The sequence below is a fragment of the Stenella coeruleoalba genome, assembly GCF_951394435.1.
Source record: "Stenella coeruleoalba genome assembly, chromosome: 3".
Classification (NCBI taxonomy): Eukaryota; Metazoa; Chordata; class Mammalia; order Artiodactyla; family Delphinidae; genus Stenella; species Stenella coeruleoalba.
Genome location: NC_137148.1, coordinates 4,658,022 through 4,685,586, shown reverse-complemented (window position 1 = coordinate 4,685,586; position 27,565 = coordinate 4,658,022). Strand labels below are relative to the sequence as shown.

At 44.1% G+C, this 27,565-nt stretch overlaps 1 protein-coding gene across 8 annotated transcripts in view; it reads right to left on the bottom strand.

The window, feature by feature from the left end:
• Positions 1-286: 286 nt before the first annotated feature.
• Positions 287-27,565, bottom strand: part of ICE1 (interactor of little elongation complex ELL subunit 1) — a 58,898-nt gene continuing 31,619 nt past the window's right edge. For 3 of the 8 annotated variants that reach the window (XM_079916354.1, XM_079916355.1, XM_079916357.1), the window contains 7 exons: positions 20,964-25,676; positions 19,567-19,735; positions 16,817-16,977; positions 13,816-14,006; positions 11,844-11,950; positions 5,497-5,595; positions 287-1,427 (listed from right to left, as the gene is read on the bottom strand). In XM_079916354.1, coding sequence (XP_079772480.1) covers positions 1,246-1,427; positions 5,497-5,595; positions 11,844-11,950; positions 13,816-14,006; positions 16,817-16,977; positions 19,567-19,735; positions 20,964-25,676 — 5,622 coding nt within the window. In that variant the 3' untranslated portion in view covers positions 287-1,245. Of the gene's footprint in view, positions 1,428-5,496; positions 7,651-11,843; positions 11,951-13,815; positions 14,007-15,782; positions 15,985-16,816; positions 16,978-19,566; positions 19,736-20,266; positions 20,300-20,963; positions 25,677-27,565 lie in introns of those variants that run through there. The other 5 variants (XM_079916358.1, XR_013827537.1, XR_013827536.1 and 2 more) reach the window with 5 other exon arrangements.

Below are 27,565 nucleotides of genomic sequence, written 5' to 3'. Positions count from 1 at the left end.
CAAGAGACAGAGGTAGAAAGAGGGAACACACCAACAAAAAGCATCCAAAGGGCAAGGCAGAGTTGTTTACAAATCTCAGTTTGTTATAATTACTTAAAAAACAGGAGGAAGAAGTAACAAAATACTTGTCAAATGTGATTTTTAAAGGGTAGCAACTGTAGCTAAACAAAGACATCCAACCAGCACTTATCTGGTATCTGCTCTCACTAAGAGCACCTGGGAGAGCACCCAAACCCGATTACATCCGGGCAATCCACCACGCCTCCGTCCAGGAGGGAGGTCCCTCTGGCAGGCCACTCTCCTCTGTCTTTGGTTGGCACTGACTATTTGGTTCATCGTTGGCTGGAGCAGAAGTAAGGCCAAGTGTCACTTTTTACTGATCAGGACAATTGTGTGCATGGCTTACTTTTATTTTTTATTATAAAAAACACATACAAGAGTTTTAAGAAATGATGAATATAAGACAAATCAGGACCACGGTGAGTTATTAAACCCATTTTCTATGTACAAATACTAAAATTCCGAAAGTGGAATATCATCAAATGTGAGACACATTATAGGCTGTCCATATATACACGGCACATGCAGAGACCTGCCCGCACTTGGCTGCGTCTGTATGTACACAGCGAGGTACAAACACCCGCGGTGACCTCTATCCTCAGCTCTCCTTTTCCTGATACATAGTTAAATATTTGCAAGGAACTTTAGAGATCTGAAGAAATGCATTAAAGGAAGTTCTAAAGGCTCTCCCTGTTTATTTACTCTGGTCAGCTACACTCTATACCTTGAGAGGAGCTCTGTAGCCCAACTCCAGCTAAGACAGTGGAAGAGTCTTCGAGGAGCACTGTTTTAGCCTCCTCATCTTTTCCTAGTCAGTCATTTGGGCGCAAAGTCCAAAATTGGCTCAGGAACCAAATCAATGTTTTTACATTAAATTCATTACAAAATGCCACTCAATTTTTAAAAGCGACTAAAAGGACACTTTCTGCAGCAAAAAAGGGCTAAGTTCAAGTTTTTGTTGTTTGACCAAGACACAACAAATTACAATCCATGTCATGTGATCACAGCAGCCATAAGTGAAATGTGTGCGGTTTAGGGAAAGCAGCCACTGCTTCCTTCTCCGCCCCCAGCACTTGTATCTCCCTGACGTCTCTCTCTGGAACCTCGGTTTGCACCCTGGAAGCTGACTGATCTATCTCCACTCGAGCAACGGGAAGGCACTTCTCCGGGCACAGCACGGGGCAGTCAGCCACAATCCTCCGTACACAGAGCGCTGACCTCCTCTAGGGAGCTAAGCACTGCGGAGGGGACGCGGTGAGAGGTCTCTGTGCGCCAGGCTTCCAGGATCTTGGAGATCTCCGCTGGGTTGCTGGGACTTAAGTCACACAGAGCGTACACGGCTGCCAGCTGGATACCCCATGGTATGTCTGAAAAGAATTTCCACATCAGTCATCACACAAGAAAATCTTCGTTATGCAAAATGTTAATGATCTAATAAAATACTATTCAACAAATACTTTCTTCCAGCAATGAAAAGTAAATATTAAAAAAAAAAAAAACACAATGAAAAAATTCATTTAAATCCCTTCTGCAAATGGAAAACAAAAACAAAGCAAAACACTGCACAGCTCTCTACAGGTTCCTGGCGCTGCCTGTACCCAGAGGACGACGAGCCGGAGTAGGGGCACAGGACCTGAGGCGCCTGCCCTCTCATGATCAGTGCTAAGCTTTCCAAAGTGGTCCTGGAAGGATCACACCCTCATGTTTAAGTTTTAGTAAAATGTGGACCCCAAAGCATTTGTCAAATAAATGACTCCATTATACTCCCGGAAGTGTTTATAAGTGGACTTTGGAAATGAAAAACATGATGAAATGAGAGCAAGTGAAAAACTAATTTTTAGTATGTAGTATAGCATATACAATACTCTTACACACTAGATTATAGTATATGACTATTGATCATGGCATTTAATTGTAGACTATAGCTAGGTTAGAGATTATGGTGTATTAGAGTTCTCATTCAGTATAAGTTTATTTAGGAGTTATTTAATACAAATTTAATTTAGTTCAATTTTAGTTAAATTCACTTCAATCATTTAGTTAAAAAATTTAGGAGTTATTTCATTAAAGCTTATTATTAACTATACACTGTTAGTGATGCAATGCCCAATAGGGAAAACTACTACTATTTAAAAATAAATATCACAAAACCCACACATTCAAATGTTAATGCTGTAGATGTAGATAGTACTACAGCAGCTTTAAAATTACATTCCCTGGGCTTCCCCGGTGGTGCAGTGGTTAACAATACACCTGCTGATGCAGGGGACAAGGGTTCGATCCCTGGTCTGGGAAGATCCCACATGCTGCAGAGCTACTAAGCCCGTGAGCCACAACTACTGAGCCTGTGCTCTAGAGCTCGCGAGTCACAACTACTGAGCCCCCGAGACACAGCTACTGAAGCCCGCGCACCTAGAGCCCGTGCGCCGCAACAAGAGAAGCCACCACAATGAGAAGCCCACGCACCACAAAGAAGAGTAGCCCACGCACCACAAGGAAGAGTAGCCCCCGCTCGCCACAACTAGAGAAAGCCCGCGCACAGCAATGAAGCCCCAACGCAGCCAAAAAAAAAAAAAAAAAATTTTAAATTTAAAAAATATGTTCCCCTTATCTACATGGTAATTAGAGAAGCATAGACAAGGGCACATAGTAAAGACTTAAAGTCAAACAGTTAGAGTTTTACACAGGGATTTAAAAATAATTATAAGACCATGTGCACTGTGTAGGCTCTGGACTCGGGCAGCCTGGCTGTGACCTGGTGGAGCTAACCAGTGCCAGGCCTCCAGCAAAGTATGCTTCTTGCAGGGCGTTAACTTCCTGTGCATAGAACAAAGTCAACGTTCAAGCCCTGGAGGGCCAGCCCCAGAAGGTCACCTTGGGGACCCCGTGCTGCTCTGTGGGACAGGGCCTAACCCAGAGCAAGCCCAGTGCAAGGCCCTCTCGCTCCTCCCAGCAGGAGGGCCACACTGTTGCCAGGAAATGTCCACCCGGCATCTGTGGCGAGACAACCCGTCAGCCACTCCCTGGCTACTCCCTGATGACAACACACAGTCTAGACGGTAAGAGTACATTTTCAGGGCCGTTACCTCAGCAGCTATTCTAAAATCAAAGAAGACAAAAGTTCTCATTAGCTCAACCTGCCATGCCTCACCCTGAAAGCAGAAGACAACCTACACGTTAAGATCCTCTCGGATGTAAATTTCAGATGTCACCGTGTGTTTCCGATGGAAATTGTGTAACTGCATTACTCCTTTTTTTTGTTTTAATTTTTTTTTTAATTGGAGTAAAATCGCTTTACAATGTTGTGTTAGTTTCTGCTGTACAATGAAGTGAGTCAGCTATATGTATACATGTATCCCCTCCCTCCTGGACCTCCCTCCCACCCCCTCATTACACCCATCTAGGTCATCACAGAGCACCAAGCTGAGCTTCCTATGCTTTACAGCATGTTCCCACTAGCTATTTTATACATGGTAGTGTATATATGTCTTCCCTAATCTCCCAATTTGTCCCACCCTCTCCTTCCCCCCATGTCCACATGTCTGTTCTCTACGTCTGCGTCTCTATTCCTGCCCTGCAAATAGGTTCATCTGTACCATTCTTCTGGATTCCGCATATATGCATTAATATATGACATTTGTTTTTCTCCTTCTGACTTACTTCACTCTGTATGACAGACTCTAGGTCCATCTACATCTCTACAAACGACCCATTTTCATTCGTTTTTATGGCTAATATTCCATTGTATACATATACATGTACCACATCTTCTTTATCCATTCGTCTGTCGTTGGACATTTACGATTTCCATGTCCTGGCTATTGTAAATAGTGCTGCAGTGAACACTGGAGTGCATGTGTCTTTTTTTTTTTTTTTTGCATGTGTCTTTTTGAATTATGGTTTTCTCAGGGTATATGCCCAATAGTGGGATTGCTGGGTTGTATGGTAGTTCTATTTTGAGTTTTTTAAGGAACCTCCATACTGTTCTCCATAGTGGCTGTATCAATTTACATTCCCACCAAAGAGTGCAAAAGGGCTCCCTTTTCTCCACACCCTCTCCAGCATTTACTGTTTGTAGATTTTTGGATGATGGCCACTCTGATCAGTGTGAGGTGATAACCTCATTGTAGTTTTGATTTGCATTTCTCAAATAGTTAGTGATGTTGAGCATCCTTTCATGTGCCCCTTGGTCATCTGTATGTCCTCCTTGGAGAGATGTCTATTTAGGTCTTCTGCCCATTTTTTGATTGGGTTGTTTGTGTTTTTGATATTGAGCTGCATGAGCTGTTTGTATATTTTGGAGATTAATCTTTTGTCTGTTGCTTCATTTGCAAATATTTTCTCCCATTCTGAGGGCTGTCTTTTTGTCTTGTTTATGGTTTCCTTTGCTGTGAAAAAGTTTTTAAGTTTCATTAGGTCCCATTTATTTGGTTTTGTTTTTATTTTCATTACTCCAGGAGGTGGGTCAAAAAAGATCTTGCTGTGGTTTATGTTTATGTCAAAGAGTGTTTTTCCTATATTTTCCTCTAACAGTTTTATAGTGTCTGGTCTTACATTTAGAACAAAAAAATTTACAATTTGCATGGGAACACAGAAGACCGTGAAAGCTAAAGCAATCTTGAGAAAAAAATGGAGCTGGAGGAATCAGGCTCCCCGACTTCAGACTCTGCAACCAAAGCTACAGTAATCAAGACAATATGGTACTGGCACAAAAACAGAAATACAGATCAATGGAACAGGACAGAAAGCCCAGAGATAAACCCACACACATATGGTCACCTAATTTCTGAAAAAGGATGCATTACTCCTTGATTGCATAACATACAAATAAAAATGAGACTCATCACTTCAAAGGGTTACTTTTGAGTTTTAATCTCTTCCCACAAAGGAATAAGAATATAAAATTACATGCTCTGAGGTATACAAATGAAAAGGAAACCACTGCTATGAAGACTGGCTCACAAAAAGCCTCCAGTTTCCAAGTTCTCTGGGGATGCTAAGTACTCAGTGATACCCAGGCCACACTGGGGTCGCTGCTTCACACGTGTGACCGCACTTGGTCTTCATGACACAACTCCAGCCAGGCCTCTGCAGGCAGCTGAGGCTGAGTCACTGGTCGGAGGTCACAGGACAGCATGAAGATAGTACCGACAGTTTCTGAGACAGAACGTCAGCACCAGGACAATAAGAGAGTTTCCTCTTCCTTAGGGATGCGCTGCCCAACAGGGCGAGCCGCTACCACTGAAACAACAGGAAACCCACACACATTCAAATGCCAGTGCTGAGAACGCAGGCAGAGTGTGGCTTCGTGATCAAACTCCTCACCCCCAAGCACTGAGAGATGCACAGAGCATGGCACGTAGTAAGAACTCAAAACAGATTTAATATGAGGAATGCAAATGATTTAAAAATAATGATAATAAACAAAAGTTTTACCTTCATCCTGGGCATGCTGTATAAACATACCAATAACTGCACTAATGTTTTTCACAGCTGATGGAAACCCTTCCTTCAAACCCAACTGGCCTAAACGACCTAGGGGGGAAAAAAAAAACAAAACAAAATGTAAACAATCTGTGGTTAAATGTTAACTTTTCGTAAGAATTTAAAACTTACGTTTTCTTTCGTTTAGCATGTACATTAAGCTTCAGGATCCTGAGCTGAAGTTAGATGGGTACCTATTCTTAAATGAAAACAAATTAAACAGTAAAGCATCAGGACTCAATACAGCACCATCCGTCCCGGGGTGGGGGGCTCTTCTGACTGAATGATTCGTCACCTCTTCTGTTACTCACACATACAGGTGATACACAGATACACAATGTGTTGCTTCCCCAGTTATCATATAATAAATGGAATTTAGCAGAATGAATGGTTTTAGCAGGCTCAGTGTGAAATGACTAACTTCTGTGGGTTAACGGACTAAATATAAGACACAGTTTGCTGTTACAATGTAGTTGGCTAACACAACCTCCGTCCTCACGTAGAGCAGCCGCTCCCAAGTGTGCTCTACTAAACCCCCGGGGTCCTCAAGGTCAAAACTTTGCTTTCCCAACGACACTAAGAAGTGATGTGCTTTCCTTCCAGTGCTGAGATGTGGCCTGACAGTGCAAAGGCAGTGGCGATCAAACTAGTGGACCCTCAGCACCAGTCAGGGCAGTGACATGGGGGTCACTCTCCATGGCCAGGAGCTCACAGTCGGAAAAGCTAACTCATTCAGAATGTCCTTCATGAAACGGTAACAATGATTCTTATGAAATCCAGACCCCTAAGCACACGGCTCTGCGATCTTCCACAGATGGGACAGGAAGGGCACGTGAAGCACACCTCTGGCACCTCGGCACCCCGACTCTCTCCAGGAAAAGCACCTGTGCAGCTGCTTCAGCTGGGAGGGGAACTGGGTGCTTTCTCCACCCACTTTTCACTCAAAGAACCACTGACAAACTATGGCTATTTAGACCGAGACAGACATTTTCTCAAAAATGAGAAAAGTGAACCTGTCACTGCAAGGAAATCATTGTTGTCAATGATAAAATTTGAGCTCTTAAGCAAAATTAGAATTTTGGAAAAACTTCCATCACCTACCCTAAGCTTGACAGCTTCAAATACTTCAGATTTCTCTGATGAGATCAGTGATGATATTAATGTCTGTTTTCTTGATATTGTTGACATTTGGAAGATCTGTACAGATCAGTATTTTCCAAGTGAGCAGTACATGTTACAAAATCATGAATGGGCAAAAGATCCCTTCAACAAGTCAGGTGGACCAAGGGACTCTGGTGCAATAGAGAAGCGAAGTTCACTGATGAGGTTTCAGATTTCACACTGCAACTAACCTTTAAGAAATCATCACTTGTTGAGTTGCACTGCAGTGTCAAAGAAGAATATCCACAATTACTTGAACGGGCTATTAAAACACTCCTTTAATCAACTACACATCTGTATGAGACTGGACTTTCTCCAAATACTTCAACCAAAACAACATACAGCCAGAGACTGAATGCAGAGCAGCTATGGGAAACCAGCCCTTCTATGAATCTAGATAGTCAAGAGGTTTGCAGTAAGATAATGTTCCATTCTGCTCACTCTTATTTTTGTTTGTTTTGGAAATAGTTATTTTTCATTAAAAATATCACTTATATTAACATTAGTTTATTACTATTAATCTTAAGTGAATAGTAACATTTTTTTAAACTCCTAGTTTTAATTTCTAGTACAATAATTGACACATAAAACCTGGAGTGACAAAACCTCTTTGGGGGTCTCACTAGGGGACTAAACAGGACAACACTCCTCGCCTAGTCCCCACCCATCTGGACCCTCCTTTATTCCAATGGTCCTGTGGAAACCAGCTTGCTTCAAAGCGGAAGCCTCTGCACCTCCCTCATGGCCAGGCCTCATGTCCTTTTGCCCCGGCTGTTACAGAGGAGGAGGATTCTGAGACATACCTTGGATGCCGTCTTACCCAAGTCCTCTTCCTGTGCTCTTATGACAACATTATCCTGCATGCTCACTGTTCTGTGTCCATGTTCTCTCAATAGTACAAACAGCCCACAGGCTTAGATGTGACCCAGTCCATCAGCCTCATCTCTGTGTTGAATATGGAGAAACTGAGGCACGGGACACTAAAGGGACTTTATTACTTTGTATCCCCTATAGGAACTAGCTTAGCGCTAGTTACACGCACCCTAAATGCTGTGATAGACAGCAGACATTCAGTAAATTCCTACTGATCAATGACTCCCCGGTTAATTCCTAATCCAGGAGGAAACTGTAAACATATGGATAATCCCTTAGGAAGTCTTTCACAGGTTGAAAAGTAATGTACTTCAGAGATCAGAAATTTCAAGGTACTGAGCACTCTTAGATATCTCCTTGCAGTTAGATCAAAGTTCTAATAACTGCATGTCACCAGACCTGTCCTCTGAGACAATCTATCGAGAGCATTCAATGCATGACTATTAGCAGAGAAAGGGACAGTGTGCGTGCCTAACACAGCTATGGGATCATTTGGCCATGGGATATGCATGTGTTTCCAGGTAATACACGACTGCATTATAATGACTCCCTTTCTTTTAATTAAAAATGCTTAATGAAGTGTGTTTTATAAAGCTTTATTTAAGTTAATGGAGCAAATCAGAGATAAAGTAAGAGGAAATCATGAGTCTGAGGTATATGGTTTGGGGGAAAAGGTTTACATATATGATGACTTGACAAAGATGATGGACAAATTTGCTAAATAGACGGGAAGAAAAGTCCCTCTACAGAAGGAAGGTGAGCGAGTCCAGGGCAGTTCAGCCAACATATTAAAATTCAAGTAAGAAATGTGGAGTCAATCTCAGTGTCAAAGACAACACACTCCCCACTCACGGAAGCCTGAAGAGGAGAGCTTGCCGGCCTTAGGGTAGGTGAGACCCAGTCTACAGGGCAGGGATCAGAGAAAGATAGTTACCCAGGGTTTTCAGTCAAGATTTCAGATGCAGGTATATTAAGGAAAGGATGAGTTAAGACAATTGCAAAGAAAACCTGAAAGACAAGGTGAGACACTGGACAGAAATCAACCAAGTACTGGCTATTGCAGCCTGACGTGCAAAAACCTGACATGAGAAACAGTGTCATCCTAGCTTCTAGGCTCTCCTAACACCAGATGGGCCACTTCAGAATTTAAAGCTCTTTGGGGGGCAAAATGGGGTATTCTATACCTTTATACTCCGCTGCGTCTAGTGGCATGCAGACTTCCATCCCCACTCTGCTCCCTTCCCACCCAGGGACCTCAGACAGGGTCTCACCGCCCCCCTACCTCCTGCCCCCCCGAAGAGAACCCGACCCCGCCAGGACACGAGCCGCCTGGAGTAGGCTCTCCCCGTCCTCCACGTCCCCAGGGGTCCAGAGCGATCCAAATGTTCCACAAAACGCTCTTTAATCCATTATTGTTAAGGTAGGTTAGAGAAACCCCATTTAATAATCACATGTAACCATTTCATTTGCTAACGGCGGTGTTCATACCCCAATCCAACATTAGATAACACTGAACCATTTTGCCAGACAGCCTGTTTTTATTTCCCATGGGGTAAAAATCCAATTAGGATTTACAAATCTGGAGTTAAGAATACAGACAATTCCTTTATTTTATGAATGCCTACTGTGTGACTTCATTTATTATTAAGAAATCACAGTCAACCAAGTTAATTATTTGCTAAAATCTTTAGCAAATGTCAGCTTCAGAAACTGCAAGAAGCTTCTCCAGCAGTTTCTTCTTAGAAACGGTTCAAACTCCAACTCAGATGGGTGTGCGGGAAGGAAAGCACACACCCACCCCTAAAGCTGCCTCTCAGGATTCCGCCCTGCTTCCACCCTCCCCCTCGGCCCACCCCTGCTCGCCGGGACCCCAGCCCCTGCTTTGCTCGGGGGGGTGGTGGTGGGGGGGGAGCCTTCAGCACCAACAGACTCCCAGCAAAGCTCAGCCCCGGTTCTCCGGGAACAGCCCAGTGGCCCCTCTCGCCCTCCCCACACCAGGCTTTTCACTCACGAGCTCGTCCTGCCCTGGTCCACCCGCGGACCTCAGCAGGGTTTGCCAGTCCTGAGTCTGCTCTCATTTTTGACATTACACTTCCTTTCTAATTAGCCATCCTCTCAACTAAATTTATTTACTTATATATTATAATTTTATTATGCAGTATTGTTAACTATATGTTAATTATACATTATTCCTATGACACACATCATTGTATTATACCACTCCTAATTATGTAAATATACATATATTACTCTAAATAATATATATTATCAAATGTTATAAATTATTTTCCCAAAAGCTATATTTTAAAGACTTAAAGAATAAATTAGTCTGAGTTTGACTAAAACTACCAGTCAGGTTTTCTCCCTACAATTATACATCCCTGTTTTTAGACAAACTATGACCATATTCTTCTTAATTCACAAGTGAGTTACTTTTTAAGGTACATATTCAAAAGTATTTCTATAAACTTGTACGGGTTTGTCTGGAGCCTGAGCATTTGTAATTTTAAAAAAGCTTTTCAGGCAGTCTGGACAATCAACCAAAGCTGATAAGAGCTAACTGAGGAGGAGAATGACATGTGAGGCCGACCCTCCATCACAGATGCTTCTCAGAGCAGGATGGGGTCAACCACCAGAAACACATCCTCCCACTCTCACTTTCCATCCTGTTACAATCAATAAATACACAAAGAAACAACCACTGCAATGATAACAGCAAAAATCACACCATATTTTATAAGTGTGACTTCAAAAGTATATTCTTCAGCAAATTTCACAGATTCTTCATCTAGGTCAACATGTAAGCATTTACAAACCTAACACCTTTCCTAATTTCTTAAATTCTCAAAAAGCATTCTCAATTTGGAATGAATTAGTTCAAAGTATGAACACATTCTTTCTTGAATTCATAAGAGAAGCTGCTACCCAGACCAGAATTTCCAGACACACACATGCCACCAGCTGACGGCTGAAAATGAGGTCACTGGCCCTTCTGTGTCCTTGCTGCTCCCACTTGGGACAGACAATGGTCCTCAGAGCACTGGACCTGAGGCATTCAGGGAAGTCCCCCACTGAGCAGTTTAGTCATCTCCACTTCCACATTTTCATGCTTTCATGTTCTGTATCTTAACTCCAAGTGTATGTTAGGTTATTTCCAGTGAAAACTGTTAGATGTCCACCTTGAAACCAGGTTTTTGTCAAGACCCAGTTTATATATTTATTTACTACAATGTTCCTATGTTTGCATGTAAAATGTGCACAGTGCAGGAATGCAGATACAGCTAACAAAATTAGTCAGGGATATTATATTTCTTACTGTGGTCTATTTATAAGACTGACTTACGTGATTTAAAAATTCTCAAACCTATTTCAAATGGTTTTATCTTGGAGTTTTAATTAATTAAACACCAAAGATACTTAAAAGTCATGATAACTATCTCCAAGGATCTAAAGGGCCCTGACACAGAAATAGGCTGAACCTTGTTTTGTCAGCCCCCAAGCAATCAATACATGGCAGATAGAGGAGTCACTTCAAAGTAAAGAGAGCCTTCTGATAATGAACAGACCTCATCACTGATAATGATGCCTGGACTAGAGAGCAGTTTGTCAGATGGGGCAAAAGAAGAAAAAATAAGTAAAAATAAAAAATAAAGATTTATGGGTGAAAGGGAGGGAGGGACAGAACTAAATGGCCACTGAGGTCCTCTTTAGATGTGAGATTAAAAAGAATCTATATTTCACTTAAAAGATTTTTAAACAATGATTTTAATTTCTGTTTATTCATCTTACAATTTACAGAAACAAAATAAAACTAGTTTCCAATTATAGAAGTACATAGTTATCCTTATTGAGTGAGTATGAAAAAAAAAATACTGGGGTGCAAGCAGGGATTAGGTATCTACTTATTTTATAAATCAAATTAACTGTAATTTATAGCAATGTATCCAGCAATGTATCCTGGAGTGTGTATATGCAAGTGTGTGCATGTGTGTATATTAAAATTAATATCTGAGAATCAAGAGTTCAATTATAAATAAAATGTACTAACATGAAAAATCTTAAATCTGAAAAAGGTGAATAAAATGTTAATTTATAAAGGAAGAGTATGAGTAATGAAAATTAATTTAGTGCAAAAGTACCTACTCTCGTGGCCGTAAAGTCAGTTATTATAGCGAAGTTTCAGTCAAAATATATTATTACACACTTATTCTCTCACCAAGATACCATCAATAACAAGAACAAATTTAATACAACAGACAACTCACCAATGAGCCTCAGTATTGATGCTATGATAATATCAGGAGTGTATGCAATGTTTGCATGTCCTTTTCTGTATTTTATCCACTTATCCATTACAGGCCACAGCTCCTTACTACAAAATAACAACAACAAATATATACATGTATGTATGCATATGAAAGTATGCTCACCCACCATTGTTCAAATATTAAGAAGAAATTATCTTAAAAATGGTCCATAGGAGACAGTTAGTGAAGAGGAGGAACTTGAAAAGATGTAGCATTTTTGGCTAACATGAGAACAGACACTGAAAGCTCACATACTTTCCAACTATTCAGGATCTCTGTGCTTACAGTGGCTTTAAAAAGGCTGCAAACACCCATGCTTGCATCTTTATTCTGTTTAACCCTTTTCACAAGGCTTTAGCGTAGAGATGCTGAACAATGTCCCCAAGTCACAGAACTGGAAGCAGCAGAGTCTGGATTCTCACGTGGACCATCCAGATGGAAGGTGGCACCTGCGTTCTAGAAGCCTAGTTTCCCGGGGTGGAGCAAGGACAAACAGCCTATATTTTGTAAAAAGAACTAAACCAGAGGAAATGAACCACACTTTACATGGATTAAAGAAACTAGATCTACTGACTGAAAACAGTGGCAATTCCTCTTTGCTCTCTCTTTTCAAAAATGTATTAACTTCTTACATAGTATTTATAATATCAGCAAAGTTAAATACAGACAAATGAAAGGAAAATGTACGTTAAAAAACACATTCTCAGATAACTATCACTCTTTTAATTTGGGGCTTTTCCTCCCACAGACCTCTATGCTTGCATGTATGTGACAAACACAGTCAAAGTGACTGCAGTGCTTAGGAATCAGGGTCTGGAATCGGCCAGGCAGAGATCCTGATATCCAACACTGTCAATACCGCCAGCGGGGGACCGTGGACAAAGCACCTGTGACTGGCACCATCCCTGGTTGTTTCATCTGTCACTAGGGATAGAAGGGCCCCTGCCCTCTGGGCTGCCAGGAAGATGAGGCCCAGGGTAGCCACTCACACATCATTACCCAGACAGCACTGAACAGACTGTCCTGGCACTTTCTTAGTAACAGACTGAAAAACACTTTCATGTCAGTATATAAAAATCCATGTACAGCTATTTATTCTAACATGGCTGTATCTCATTATATAGACATTCCATAATTCTATTACCTATTATTTGACATTCAGATGTATAATCTTTCCCGAGTGTTAAGAAGGAAAAACAAGAGAACAGATTTCCACAGAATATATTCCTCAAATGTCTCAAAGATACAGACTATTAATCCTTTGGTGAATCCTTTTCAATGTGATAAACCCCTTTAAACCAGCCTTTCTCAGTCAGGGTTGTAAGAAAATTAAGGGTTGTAATTAACTGCAGAGCAGTTATTTGACTACTTTCTCCATTCTCCAAACATGCTGCATAGATAGATGAACAGAGAAAAGTTAATTCATTACATAAAATGGACACATGAGCATTAACAGGCTCAGTTCTCTCCTGAAATCCCAGTGAGAAGAGCTGCTGACCCAGAATTTTGAATATTTCTGTTCCTGTGGGTTTTTCCATAGTATCTGTACATTAAGATAATGACCATTACATTTCAATCTACACATATTCGCTGAGTACCTCTCTTGTGTGGGCACGGCTCTCTCTACATACATACCGGGGGAGGCCAGGGAAACCAAAGTCCCCCCTGCATGAGATTCATTTTCCTTTAGTAATAAGAGGACACAGTGAAAAGTAGTGAAAGGTACCATAAAAAAATAAAGCGAGGGGATGTGGCAGTGACACTGACATTTAAGAGTAGTTTTATTAACTCTTACCCAAATCAAAATGTGCTTTGTAAATGTTTCAGCTGCCTTAAACAGCAAAAATGATAAACCACAATTCAGCAATCACTGAACAGACTACCTGACAATTCAAATAACCCAACTTAAGTTAGCAGAATAGCCCTGTACCTTATAATGTTGTCATGTGTCCAAACCCACTTCTGATGGCAGCAGAGCAGATCAATGGCACATATGTACTCCCAGGTGTTATCACTTAGGTCTTCGCCAAATCTTTCACTGGACTGAAATTCTGTTTTTGGACATAACTGTATGGTCAAAAGCAGCTTAGAAACCATGAAGCCAACATCTGCAGGAGCATTCTAGCAAATAAGGTAAAAAAAAGAAAATTCAGAGTTTCAAATATAACATATCTCATGTGGGTGATCTCAAAGAGTACTAACAAGCATCAGTTGAATAATCATTTAATTTTAAAGGACACCTTTTGAAAGTTATTTTGAATAAAGAACTATGTTTATCTTGTCATAACAACGGTCCTAAAATGATTATACAATGGTGGTCAACAGGCCAGATAAAAAAGCTCCAGGCAGAATGCAGAATCCAGTCAGGTAGGAAAGACACTGCAATCCAGATAGGAATGCAAATTTTCATTAACTGAAATCAGAGAATTAAAATTTTATTACAAAACAATTTTTAATCTTTAAAAAATTCTTCAAAAAATTCATTCTGTCATCTTTCTGACCCTAGATATCAGTCTGCTTTTTCCAGAGATTCATAAAATTGAATCAGATTGTACTAGACTCTTCTGTCTGGCTTCTTTTACACCTATGCATGCTTTTTTTGATATTTTTTTCCACGTTCTTGCACGTATACGTAGCTTGAACACCCCTTTTTACTGCCGAGTAGGAATCCATTGTATGGATATACCACAGTTTGCCCATTCACCTATTGACAGAAATCTGGGTTACTTCCACCTTTAGGCTGTAATTAATAATGCTGCTTTGGACATTCATGTACAAGCCTTTTTGTGGACATAAATTTGACTTTCCTTGGGTACATACCCAGCAGTGGATTTATCATTTTTTTCTTTTTTTATTGGGTTTTGTTATTAAAAATGAACAAGGGGCTTTCAATCTTCACTTACACCTGAAAAAGACTGGAATTAGTTGGTTCTTTAAAGATTAGATAAAATTCAGATGAAATCTATCCACGCTTCTTGTATACGAAATTTTTAATCACCTCTTCAACCTTTTAAAATGGAAAACAACTGGTTTATTCCAGTGTTTTACCCCTAAAGCCAATTCTGACCATTTTTATGTTGCTAAGGAACCAGTCTCGGTTTCTGAACCTGTTATGAAGCTGTAGGCGGCAGTCTTCTCATTCTTCATCCTCCATCTCCACTCACACTGCCTCTCTCATTCTGAAATCTTGAACATTTTTGCTTTTCTCTTTTTACATTAATCTGAACTGAGTTACCTGTTTTATTAGTATTTTTTAAAGGCATTTTTTTTTCTCTACTTCATTACTATTACACCTCTTAAACTATATTTTTCTTCTGGATTCCTTCTCAAATTTTTAATTTTTAAGATGATTATCAGGGAACTTTACTTATTACTTGTTTAATAATGAAGACATTTAAACTATTTCAATGAGTGTAAGTTTTCCAAAAATGAGAGGTCTTCGGTATGAAGGGTTTTCCTTTCACACCAAATACTTTGATTTTACTTCTGAGTTTCTATTTGTTCACAGATTGTCCAGGACTGTGTATCTCAATCTCCAGGGAACTTTTATAGAATCTTTTAATTCTCTGTCTAATTTTACTGAGTCATTGACAGAGAATTGAGTGTAGACTCTTTACTTTTTAAAAATTAAGGTCAAATGCATGACTGTTTTTTGCAAATCACAGACATATGAAAAACTACAGTCTTCATTCAAGTTTACTTTTTATATTGTTGAATTCTACTAACTCTTTACTTATTTTTGTGCTTCACATCTATTGAATTCTGTAGGACAGAATTTGGAAGTCTTGGACTATAATGGTATCCCCCCCAAGTGTTCCTCTTTTTTTTTTTTAATAGCTTTGACTTTATATTTTTATTTGATATGATACAGGCTAAACACACTTATTAAAATTCTACCTTCTTCATTAATCATGTTTTATCATCCAAACATATCTGGCTTCATCCTGAACAGGCCAAAGGAGAAGGCTCCAGTGCACAAGCAGGGACAGAAGTGGACCTGCAGGTAACCGCGGAGGGTGGAAATGCGTGTATGGATGCTCTTCTCACTGCTAAGGGACTGGAATCTGATGGTACCTCACACCAATACACTCTGGTTTGTCTAGGTGGATTGATGAAGAGATGATTAGAGACTTGATTTTTTAAATTCCCTAACTTTTTATCTACCAATAGCCCTTTCCTTTTCTTTTTATAAGAAAATAAAAGTCTAATGAAGAGTCACATCAAAAAGTACTAAAAAGGAAAGCAAAATGACATATAAAAGTCGACTACATGCATAAGCCAGAATTTTTTTAAAAGAGGACAGTAATACAGTCATTAAAAAGGGCAGAACAAAGTGAATGTTAACCCCTCACTGACTTCAATACCTCTTCTTAAAGATTACCACTATCAATTCAGCATCCAGCGATTCTCATTAGAGAAAATCTATGAAGAAAAAGAACACCAATCTAGATACTATATTAACATATCAGTCACGGAGGGAAATAAGATAATGAAAGAAAACATGGAACACAATACTTAGAACAAACACAAATTCCATCAACTGGAAAGAAAAACAGAATATTAGATTCAGAAAAAATCGTAACAGGAAGGAATTGAGATACCAATTTTTTCACTTAAGTACCTACTGTAGAAGCAAATGATGTGCAACTCTTCTGAGCCCTCACATATATATGTGCATGTACAGATTTCATCGCCATAAATTAGTACACAAAAGAAACTTTGTTCAATTAACACAGCACACAGGTCTACAACTTCTCCCAAAGTGTCTCATGCATACTTAATGAACAAAATGCATAAGCTTAGACTAAAATGGTATTTTAAAGGATCTAATATGAAGAATATCTCTGAAATGCTCACGAACTAATACAAAACCAAATAATAACATTTATATAAGACCTACAAGTACAGTATTACATAAAAAGAAACCTCACCTTCTCCCAATTGAGGAAAGCTCGCAAACAGTTCAAAACTTCTCCTTTAGCGCGTTGCCTGGCTACCAACTGCATTGCCTTATTAATCACCGATTGAGAGATAAATATATCATGCCACATGTTTGCAATGAACAAAGTCAATTTTTCAGACTCTGGAAAATCTATGAGAAAGGAAACAAGATAATAAACCTTTACGTCTGATTAAGTGAATAAATGACAAACTAAGAAGATATCTGAATAATTTCCCCTTGTGCACAGCAGGGCCACCTAAAGCTAAAGGGAGGAAGCCTGACGAGGCCCCAGCCTCAGTTATTTCAACTCTGCTTCTCCATCTCTCCCGCCCATCCCTCCCCTTCCCCCCCCCCAGCCAACCTTTCTTTCTCTTTGGCAAATTTTCTTTAATCGAATTTGAAACACAGTGCATGAGTATACACCACTGTAGAAAAGAGCAATAAACTCCAAAACAAGAAGAGAAGGCAAACCTCCTCTCACAGGTTCCAGACCCTGCGCCCAGAACCCTCCCATCTGGTGCGTGTCCTTTCAGGCCATGTTTTATGCATTTACAAGACAGAATTCACTTGAAGAACACCTAAGGCTTTTGATATGAAGGGATATTTTTTTTATAAATTATGACTGATAATCCTTTTCTTATGAATACCTTCTCCAATGCCATGGCTTGTCTTTTCTGTTTGTCTAATCAAGTTAATCGAGGCACAGCTTACATACAATAAAATACACTCTGTAAGCAGACAGTTTGAAGGATTTTGACAAATGAACACACCCATGTAACCCCCACTACAACCCACAGATAGAACATTTCCATCATCCCAAATTCCCATGGTCTGACCCTTTCAGTGAATCACTTTGTCCCAAATACAGACAAGCGTGATCTGCTTACTGTCACTTTGCACATGTGCCTTTTCTCAAATATTTATGAAGAGATTTGTAAAGCATGCACCCTTTTCTGTCTGGCATCCCCCTCTCAGCAAAATCCACGTTGCTGCACGCATCACTAGCCCTTTCCTCGTTTGTCTGAGTAGTATTCCAATTGCTTGATATACCACACTGGTTTTTCATTCAACTCCTGATGGACCTCTGTTTCCAACCATGGGCTATTATGAATTAAGATGCTCTGAATACCTGTGAAGTGTATATGGATATGTGGATATGTCTCTATTTCTGTTGAGTAAGTACCCGAGAGTGACATATCTGTGTCATATGACAAACTGTTTAATTTTACAAGAAACTGTCGAAGTGTTCCGCAACTGGTTTTATCAGTCAACACGAAGATTCGGATCTTGTTTGGCATGACGCCACATCTTTTTCATTGTCTCTGTTCTATTTTATCTAACACTGCACTGCAGGGTGTATAGAGAGAGGGTAACTCAAAGCATAAACTCACTGCGCTATTTTGATCTGTTACTTTGGAAACCTTGTGCTTATCTGATTATACTTCCTCCTGTCCCAGGACTCCACATGCTGTTCCCTCTGCCTGGAATTCTCTCCCTCACTTTTATCTTCACATCTAAGTTCAAAAGGCACTCCGATGAGGAAAGCTTCCTCGACCCCTGAGACTCTCTCAAACCCACCTTCCACAGCACAAGTCATTCAATCAACAGATACTTAACGAGAGCATACAAGACATTCTCCTGGGGTGAGGATGTAGTAGGAACAAGACAAACAAAATCCCTGTCCTTAGAGTACACGACCTAGCAGAGGAAAGAGACAGCAAACAAAAAGGTAACAGTGTAACCATAGCAAAACAGAGGGAAAAGCTTCCCCGCAGAGAACCTGTTACAAAGACCCAGAGGTGAGAGCGGGCTGGGTGTGTTTGAGGAAGAACCAGAAATCCCACGTGGGCTCTGCAGAGTCCCTGTTGCCCTGCTTCCTGCTGCCCTTCACTGACAAAACCTGACGTGTGCACCCCACTGGAAGGCTGCATCTATACCTGGGTTTGGTCACCGTCAAAGCCTTAACACTTATGTGCGCCCCGTAACTATTTGTTAAGTAAGTCAGTGACTGAAAAAATAAATGAAGTGGGCAACAAACACAGCAGCCTCACTCACAACTCTACAAGTGACAGATTCAATTATCCTGATTTATAAGCCCCATAAACATTATGGTAATAAAAGATTATCAATCTTTGCAATCTAGATAAGACTCTCTGATGTAGCATTAAATTCCATTTGTGTGTCACTTTGCTATATTAAAATGTTTCCACTGATGATCTGATATGAAGGAGTCCTATTTGCTCCATTAATAGACTTAAGAAATAGTAGTAAAAGGAAAAGAGAATCAAAGGACAGCCCTCCTTTCCATTTCTCCCTGAAACTCTTCTTTCCATGGGCTTATGAATCCATCTTAGCGTTTCTGCCCTTTCCAGCTAGTAACAGAGCAGAGCGGTTTGTCACTCTAAAATGATTCCATTATCTTGTGTCAACTATATCTGACTCTAAAGTAGATGCACAAGGAATAAAACCGACACGCACTAATGAGAGATACACTTTTCTACACAAGTGGAAATGTATATGCTGACCTAAGTAAGCTTAAGTCACACAAATTCTCCCACTGAAAACCAGGTATGGCTGGGTCTACAGCTAAGGCTCTTCATGCCTTCTGGTAAATGCACAAGACAACATGATTGTAAAAGATACACAGCAATACCTTAGCTGAAAATACAGATGCATATATAAGCAGATAAAAAAGCAACAACCCGTTTTCAATACAAGAATGTTGCCATCTAAACATACCTTCCTTAAGCAGACTGTAGCAAAACAAGCGAGCTCTTTCCAAGTCTCCCAGTTGCCGACAAATACCCACATACACTCTGCAGAGGGCGTGGATGTAATTGTGCTCCACAGACATCTTCTGAATTTTCAGTTCTGAGAGAATAGAGTGAAGCAAGCACTCTGCTAAAGGCTGAATTGGAAAAAAAAAAAAAAAAAAAACGAAAAGGCAATGTACACTGATACTTATCTTCAGCCTACTAAAGACCAGCTACAAGTTACAAAATTAAGTACCTTTTGGAAAGTTGGAAAGATAAAACGTGCCCTGTCTCAGAAAGTAGAGGACAACACCCACCGTGGTAACTTGCTTTAGCAGGGAAAGCCGTGAGGCTCGGGGAGGAGAGAGCCCATGCCTGTCGGTGTCCGGGGGTCAGCGGGGCTGCAGGGGCCACGGGGTGAGTCCCAGGACACCTGGATGCCTACTGTCACTACCACCACTCCTACAAATGATCACTTTTTGTTTTTTACTGAAATGATCTGTGTGTATGTATTAAGTCCACTCATACTCTACTCCCATTCTTGTCTTCTGAACTCCAATGTACTCGACACATTTATCCTGTTTAGATCTTAAAATACTGGGTAATGTTTTCCTCACCCAGGAAAAGGAGCATTAAATAATTTGATACATTCAGTCATTTGAAAATAAACATCTTTCCAAAGTTACCTGTACTGCTCTTTGTGCTTTCTGAAATGCAACCTAAGAAAAATAAATATTTATACCATTGTGATTCCAAGGATGTACAGATAACCGATAAAGCATAACCCATGGGACACTGGAAATCATCCACCCAGTATCAACATAAATATGTAGAAAACAAAAACCAAGGAAAGTCCTAATAAACCATGTAGGTAAATCTGCATAATCCTCCCCCAGCCCCCTTCCTGAAACTAAGCATCTGTTCCTGTTTGATTTCTGACCTACACCAAGGGAAGTGGGAGGAACCCACACACTACCTTTCTGACTCTCAAAATCCTCAAGTGTGTATATAATATCATTCACAGAAAAGAAAGTCTCTATTACATAGCAATTTGATGCTTTGAAGCAAATCATTCTGAGCTTTTAAGCATGCCAGAATCAATAGGAAATATGCAATTTAAGTCCTGACAGGCTTTTTTTTTTTCCCTTTAAAATTTTCAAGTATTTGGTGAATACAAATTATCAAATCTCCGACATCTTATCACTTCTCAAATGTATAAAATGCTGGCTAGAAATAAAGTACAGGTCCTAATGTTTACACAGGCAACTGCCCATCTCTGAGAATAAACTTCTGTTCAGGGCCACCTCCCCTTTCGCTGACAGGAGACGGCCTCTGTCTGAGGACATGCGATTCCTAAGCTCCCAGAGCAAAGGAGCCACGTACCTTTTTTGTTGTGCTAAATTCATAAACAACTTCTTTCTCTTGATCTCTCATCACAGGCTTTTTGGAGATGTTTCCCACATACACATGACTGCGAATGACAGGTAACAGGTCGAAGGACGACTCTGCGATCTTCTTCAGAGCCTCCGCTACAGCTCTGTCATAGGACTCCACGGCTTCCTTGGGGCTCAGGGGTGACTGTGAGACTGTACTGACGGCCAGAAGACGACGCCCCTCCTCCTCTGTCCTCACAGCTGCAGCCTGGGAGGGGTTCCTTTGGGGGCTCCTGCTGACACCCTCTGAGGGGGGCTCTGGCTCCGGGGACCCGCTGTCCAGGCGCAACCTCTTAGCACTCCTCGGTGTGCCCGCTGACAGTGCCCTTTTCCCACCTGAACACTGCGGAGGCTCTGGATCTCTCGACTTATCCTGCGTACAGTCACCACCAGAGCTGCCCCCTGCTTTCACAAAGGCGGTTGAGCTTGAAGTGATGGCTTTGAAGCCCCTGATGGCGCTGGCGGGCCCCGGTAGGTTCTTGGAGTCGGCCGGCGGGCCTCGCGTAAGCTGAATGTTCCCTTTGAGGATGCTGAGGGTGCGGGCCCTGGCAGACAGCTCTGGGTACATGGTGTCCAGGATCTTCACGGAATTCTCCTGGGGCGCTGCCACTGCCGGATGGGCAGAGGCGAACGGGGGCAGGCGGCCGGGCACGGGGACGGCGTGCTTTGGGGTCGCAGCACAAAACTGCAAAGGAGATGACAAGACCCTGTCATTGGCCGGGGCGGCGGACGGGGATGCATGTGGAGGAGAGGAGTGCCCCGGCTCCTCCAGCAAGGGGGACACCATAGGCGACACCGGGATCTCACACGGCGGAGAGATCGGGCCGTGGGGAGAGACGGGTGAGCAGGGGCTGGAACTTGACGTCAGTGGAGAGGCTGGCTGTGAAGTCCTCGGAGGCGTGGCTATCAGAGGAGCCAGCAACGGGGGCAGGGGGGGGCCCACCTCCTGCCGGATCTTACTTAGCGTGTCCGCACAGCAGTCCGCAGGAGTGGACGTGTCGGCGCTGGCTAGGATGGTCTGCGTCTGACTTCTCTGAGTTTTTCCGTTCCCTCTTTCTCCAGAAAATGACAGAGAAACTTCATTCTGAGTAGTCTCCATTCTGCTCGACGCTAACATCTTCACTGGTTTGTTTGTCTGATCTCTGTTTGAAATCTTTGATCGATTCTTATTTTTGCTCAGCGGCTCTAGTTTCGAATTATAGTACGTGTGATCAGAAGGAACCGTCTGAGTCTCAAAGTTCTGATCATAAATCTCAGAGCTAATCCTCACGCTGGGCTTAACGGGTCTATTCCGTAAACGACTTTTATCAAAGTTAGTACTCTGACCGCTGCTTGAAATATCGCCCTGGGTTCCGGCCACACTACTGCCACACTGGGGCTCCGGAGGAGGGCCGGGGCGACCGGCCTCTGGGGACTTCTCCACGGAAGGAAGTGGAATGAAACCAGCTGCCAGCCCTTCTGGATCCGGGGAAACAGGGGCATCTTCAGGGGCGTCACACAGGATAACCTGGTCCACTTCTGGCATGAGAGCTACCCCATTGATGATGGTCCAGTTGTCCCCTTTCTCAATGACTAGATTCTGATCCTTATTTATCAGCACGTTTATAACCTCGGAAGTCACTGTAGAGATCTGACACTGAAACGCCACGTCCCCCGGCCCCACTCCCGGGGCAGCGCACAGGGGCAAGGGCTCCGGGGGTTCTGACGAGGCCTCTTCCTTACCATCCACTGGCCTGATCGCATCCAAGTTACCCGCAGGTCTGCTCTGTGTGTTTTCATGTCCAGGTCCACCACTAGTGGGAGAACTGCCCTGAGTGTCCGAGCCGGCCGTCGGCAGGGGTGAAGAGGAGCCGGCTGTTTCCAGAGGCAGAACTTGCTCTTTCTCATGCTCCGCTGTGACGCTGTCAGGTGCATTTAAGAGCTGTAACTCACCAGCATCCTTCCCACCAGCGTCCTCCCGGTCGGGCTGCAGCTCCTGGTGGATCCTGGTGAGCACCTCAGGCAGCGTCTCCAGGGAGTGCTGAGCAAGCCGCCGCCTCATGTCCCTTAAAAGACAGTCGTCTTCCTCCGAGGAGCCGACGCACTCCTCAGAGGTTTCTAGTGTTTCCTCTTCACACAGTTGCTTTCTGTACTTTTCTCCTGACGGTTCACTTTGCTTTAATTCCTTGTTCATCCCTTTATTTAGGGCTCCCTTGTTAGAACATTCTGAAACAGAGTCCCCTGAACTATAATCTCTTAACTGACAACTTTCAAGAAACATCACGACCTCGGACGTGGAAAGTCCGTCTGTCTCGGAGAGCGCACTGAGGCTACAGTCCCGCAGAGCCGAGGTCAGGCACCCCACCTCGACGGAAGGTCTGGTCTCGGCCGCACCGGCGCTGGCAGCCCCCACGCCTCGTCCGGAGGCCCCACCAGCACTCTGCTGGCCGCCCTCCAGCCCGGCTTCGGGATCGTTCTCTCCCTCACTGCAGCTTGGCGCGTCACCCTCTTCTACCTCAGTGTCACCTCCACCTGCCTCGCGGATGCCCGTGTAACAGTACAGGGCACCAGTGAGGCTGCTCTGCGGGACAACACGTTTCTCCTCATCTTTGCTGCCAAACGCTGGTGAAAAAGCAGTCTCTGTGGTGTCTAGAGCTTCAGGAGAAGCACCCCCGGGAATGTGAGACGGCAGCTGCGGATGCTCCTTTGGGCCGTGCTGTACAACAGACGGGTCCATTGTAACGGCCAGAGCCTCCCCAGAGGCTCTGACTGTGTCTCCAACAGGAAAACCTCTTGACAGCGTCACCTCCGTGGCTGGAAGTTTATCCACATCCAGCCTGGACGTGTCCACATTTGTGGCAGGAAGACACGGGCTCTGCTTCTGCACCTCTTCCTGCACTGTGGCTTCCGTCACGTCGTCTTGGTTTGGGACCAGGATGTTGTCAGAAGAGAAAGATAATGTACTATCTGTGGGATAATGGGAACTTTCTACTGGTAAAGAACCCCCTGGAGAATCAAAGTCTGATTTTCTCCAGGAGGAGGAAACTCCCAGGGCAGCGTTCTCTATAGCAGCCGCCTCCCTGCTTCTCGGTGCTGTGGGCGCTCTCTCCCCACATCTTGCTCCAGATGGTGTCCGACCAGCCTCATTATCAACGTCTGTCACTAAGGGGGGCTCCCTCCTAGACAGTCTCGAGGGTTCCCATCGTGCGCCCTGCATGGTTTCAGGCCGTGCCTGCTTGGTGATAACTGACACCTGGTTAGGCAACAAGGATGCAGGCGCCCTGAATCCTGCAGAACTGTTATCCTCTCCAGCACGTTCAGGCTTGGGTGCTGATCCTCTGCTTTCTGAGGACGCCGCCGCCTCTTGTTCACGTTCAGGTTGAGGTCCCAGCCTTTCTTCACCACTTCGCTGTAACAGATCACTGTGGTGCCACAAAGTGCTTTCACCAAAGCCAAAGCCACTCCTGATCAAGCCAGACTGAGGCCCTGACGACGATGTGAAACCTGACCGACTCGGCGTGAGCTCGACCCTCGGACCTTGCCTTTCACCTGGCCCGCCTCTGGCGGCTCCCGAGAATCCTGACTGCAGGAGTGAGCAGATATCGTTCATGCCCTTCACAAGGGTCGTACACCCCACCTCGCTGCCCCTCTGACCATTAGAATCAGATGCCCCCGACACTGGGCTCAGAGCATGTAAGCTGTTCTCCAGATGGCCTTCTCCTATGGGACACTCCGGGGGCTCAGAATGTACATCTAGCATGGTGAACATGGCAGCTTGTGATTTCTGCTCCAAACGATGCAGTTCGGGAGGGCCTACTTCAGTAGGAACAGATGTTTCAGCGTCATCCTCCAACCCAGAGGGAGTCCGGGGGTGACCGCAGAGAGATGAGGCCACGGGGGAAGACAACTCCTCTCCCAGACCGAGCACCGCGGCAACCAGCGCGGCCCCTGCTGCTCCTGGGGCAGAAGGGTCTCCCGAAATGAACCCTCGCATTGCTTCTCTTTCCTTCTCCAATTCTCCAGACAGTCCCTGAAAATGACCAGAAGTGGACAGACGACCTGATGCTGAAGTGACTCCATCAGTCAGTGTCCACTTGGTCACCTCTACTTTAGGTGATCCTATCACTCTGGACACTAGGGTTTTTCCTTCAGGTGCACTGGGCTCATTCGATGGCCACGGGCCCAGGGTAGGATGACATGAGTCTGACGTCCCAAGAGCCGTGCCCTCCTCTACAGCCAGGCCGCTCGAGAGCTGCTCAACACGCCCGCTGCCCGTGGGTTCAGGACGTGTCTTCTCTGTCTGCACTGACCCATCCATCTCCCAAGCCTCTCTCTGTCTTCCTGCCTCATCCAAAATGCCTCTTTCTCCCTTGCTCACGAACTCAGATGACACCGTCCAGTGTTTCTCATGAGCGGAGGGGAACGTGGCTGCAGGTTCTCTCAGGTTTGCTGTAAATGTCCCAAACCCAACCGCTGTCACCTCACTGACTTCCAATGTATTTAGAGCTTGGGTGGCTTCGTGTGGCTGGAGCTTTTCCTCCCATGTTCCAGTTCCTTTACTTTTTCCAGATGAGCTAAAACAATCCAGCAATTCTGGTGTATCATCTTCTGAAACAGGCTCAGAATTCCTATGTTGGGCTGAATCATGATCACTGGAATCTGTACACTCTCCAAAGTAGATTTCCTTAAATATAAATGAATTACATTAATTAGTTAGTAAAACACTACTTCAGTCAACTAAACGCAACTACCAACTAAATGCATTAAAAAAAAGTGTGTGCTTCCTGAAGAAGCTGAGGAAAGGGTAGTCCACTCTCTGGACTCTATCAACGGATGGGTAGGTCTCAATGAGCACAGCACTGCTTCTTCTTTCCTTAAAGAAGCCGCCTCTCCCCAGCGTTTCCTGCACTCACACTGCTTCTCCCCAAACGAAGAAGCTTCCCAGTTCTAATCCACATGCAGCCTAGGGTTAGGTCTGTTCTCCTAACTTCGAAGCAGGCCTCCTCTCAACTCTGACGTCCCCATTTTCTGGCCCAAAAGGCTTCCGCCTCTAGCTGCCCAGCCCCGCCTGCCTTCCCCGGCGAGCTGCAGGCTCTGGCCCAGGGCAGCTCGCCCCAGCGCCAGCCCGGCCATCGCTCTGGGTGTCACCCTGCAGACCCCTCTTGCCACACCTCATGCCTGTGCTGCACCCCGACACCTCTGCCTCCTCCACAGCCCCTGACTCCCGGTCTGCTCTGGAAGCCTCCCTCCCCGTCTTGAGTGGTAGAGACCACACGGCCCCCAGGAGAGCCGGTTCAGCCACCCGTGCCCCCTGGTCTGCGAGGCCCAGGGACTGACGAAGAGTCACCACCGCTGACATGAACTTGCTCCCACTGGAGAAACCCTTTCCTCCCTTGGATGGATGCTAGGGCACCATCACCCCCTGGTCTTCCTCTGCTGTCCTGACCTCTTCTCCTCTTCTGTTTGGCCGCGTCGGCACTGACAGCTCTCCAGGACTGTCGGGACCCGACCCTCTCCTACACGTGCATTCCGGGGGGATGACAGCACGCAGCCCCGGGCCTCTGCTGGCCCCCAGGCTGAGGCACCCCGGCACCTGCGTCCACCCAGCCTGGCTCTGAGCACCAAGCCCACGGAAGGGGGTACAACTCGCACACGCCGCACCTGGAAATCCCGCGCACACCTAGCACCTAACATTCCTACGTTACCTCCCCGCCCAAAGAGGTTCTTCTTCTCTGTTGTTTCCAACATCCTCAACCCCCCACTCACCTAACAACCATACCGCAGATCTCACGAGACGTGCTGCTCGCTCAACCTCGAGACCTTTTCCAAACCAGTTGACTCAAATGCTACTACTGTTCAGGTGTCAAGAACTGAGGAAACTGCTGATTAAATGACTTCCCGACTACAGTCCTGCCTCCTTCCCGACTCTCCCCTCTCCCTCCTCATTCATACTGTGACTAAACGAAAACCTTCAAGTGGAACTCAACCATTAGCTCCACTTCTTTGGATCCATCGAGGATTTCCCTTTGCCTTCAGGATACAATGGAAAGTCCTTAGGGCACACATGGACCTGGAGACCCGGTCTGGGTGAATGCCCCCAGCGTCAGGTTCGCCCTGAGTCCAACACCTCTGTGTAAACAGTTCCTCCAGCTGACACAACGCACCCCTCCACACGCTCGGCCGGGACACCTGCTCGCTGGAGACGCTCCCGCCCGGCCTCCGCCCGGCCTCCTTCCAACATGAGCTCCGTGTCCAGCTCCCTCCAGCAGCGCGGACTCCACCACGGCCGTTATGGGGGCAACCGCCACACAAGACCCCACCAGGGGTGACCACAGCCCATGTCACCTCAGCTTTCCAGTGTCTAGCACCAGGTCCAGAACGTAACAGACATGCATTATGGTTTCTCGAATGAAGGATGTGACTCAAGGAGTCATTTATCTGTTCCTTAAGCCAAAAAGCATACAAATCTGCTTTGTCAAGACTAACTTCCTAAAAAATTACAATAAACCATTCTGCAAACACACAAAAAGATGATGAATTCATTGCATGAAGGTGGGGAATTCAGCAACCTAA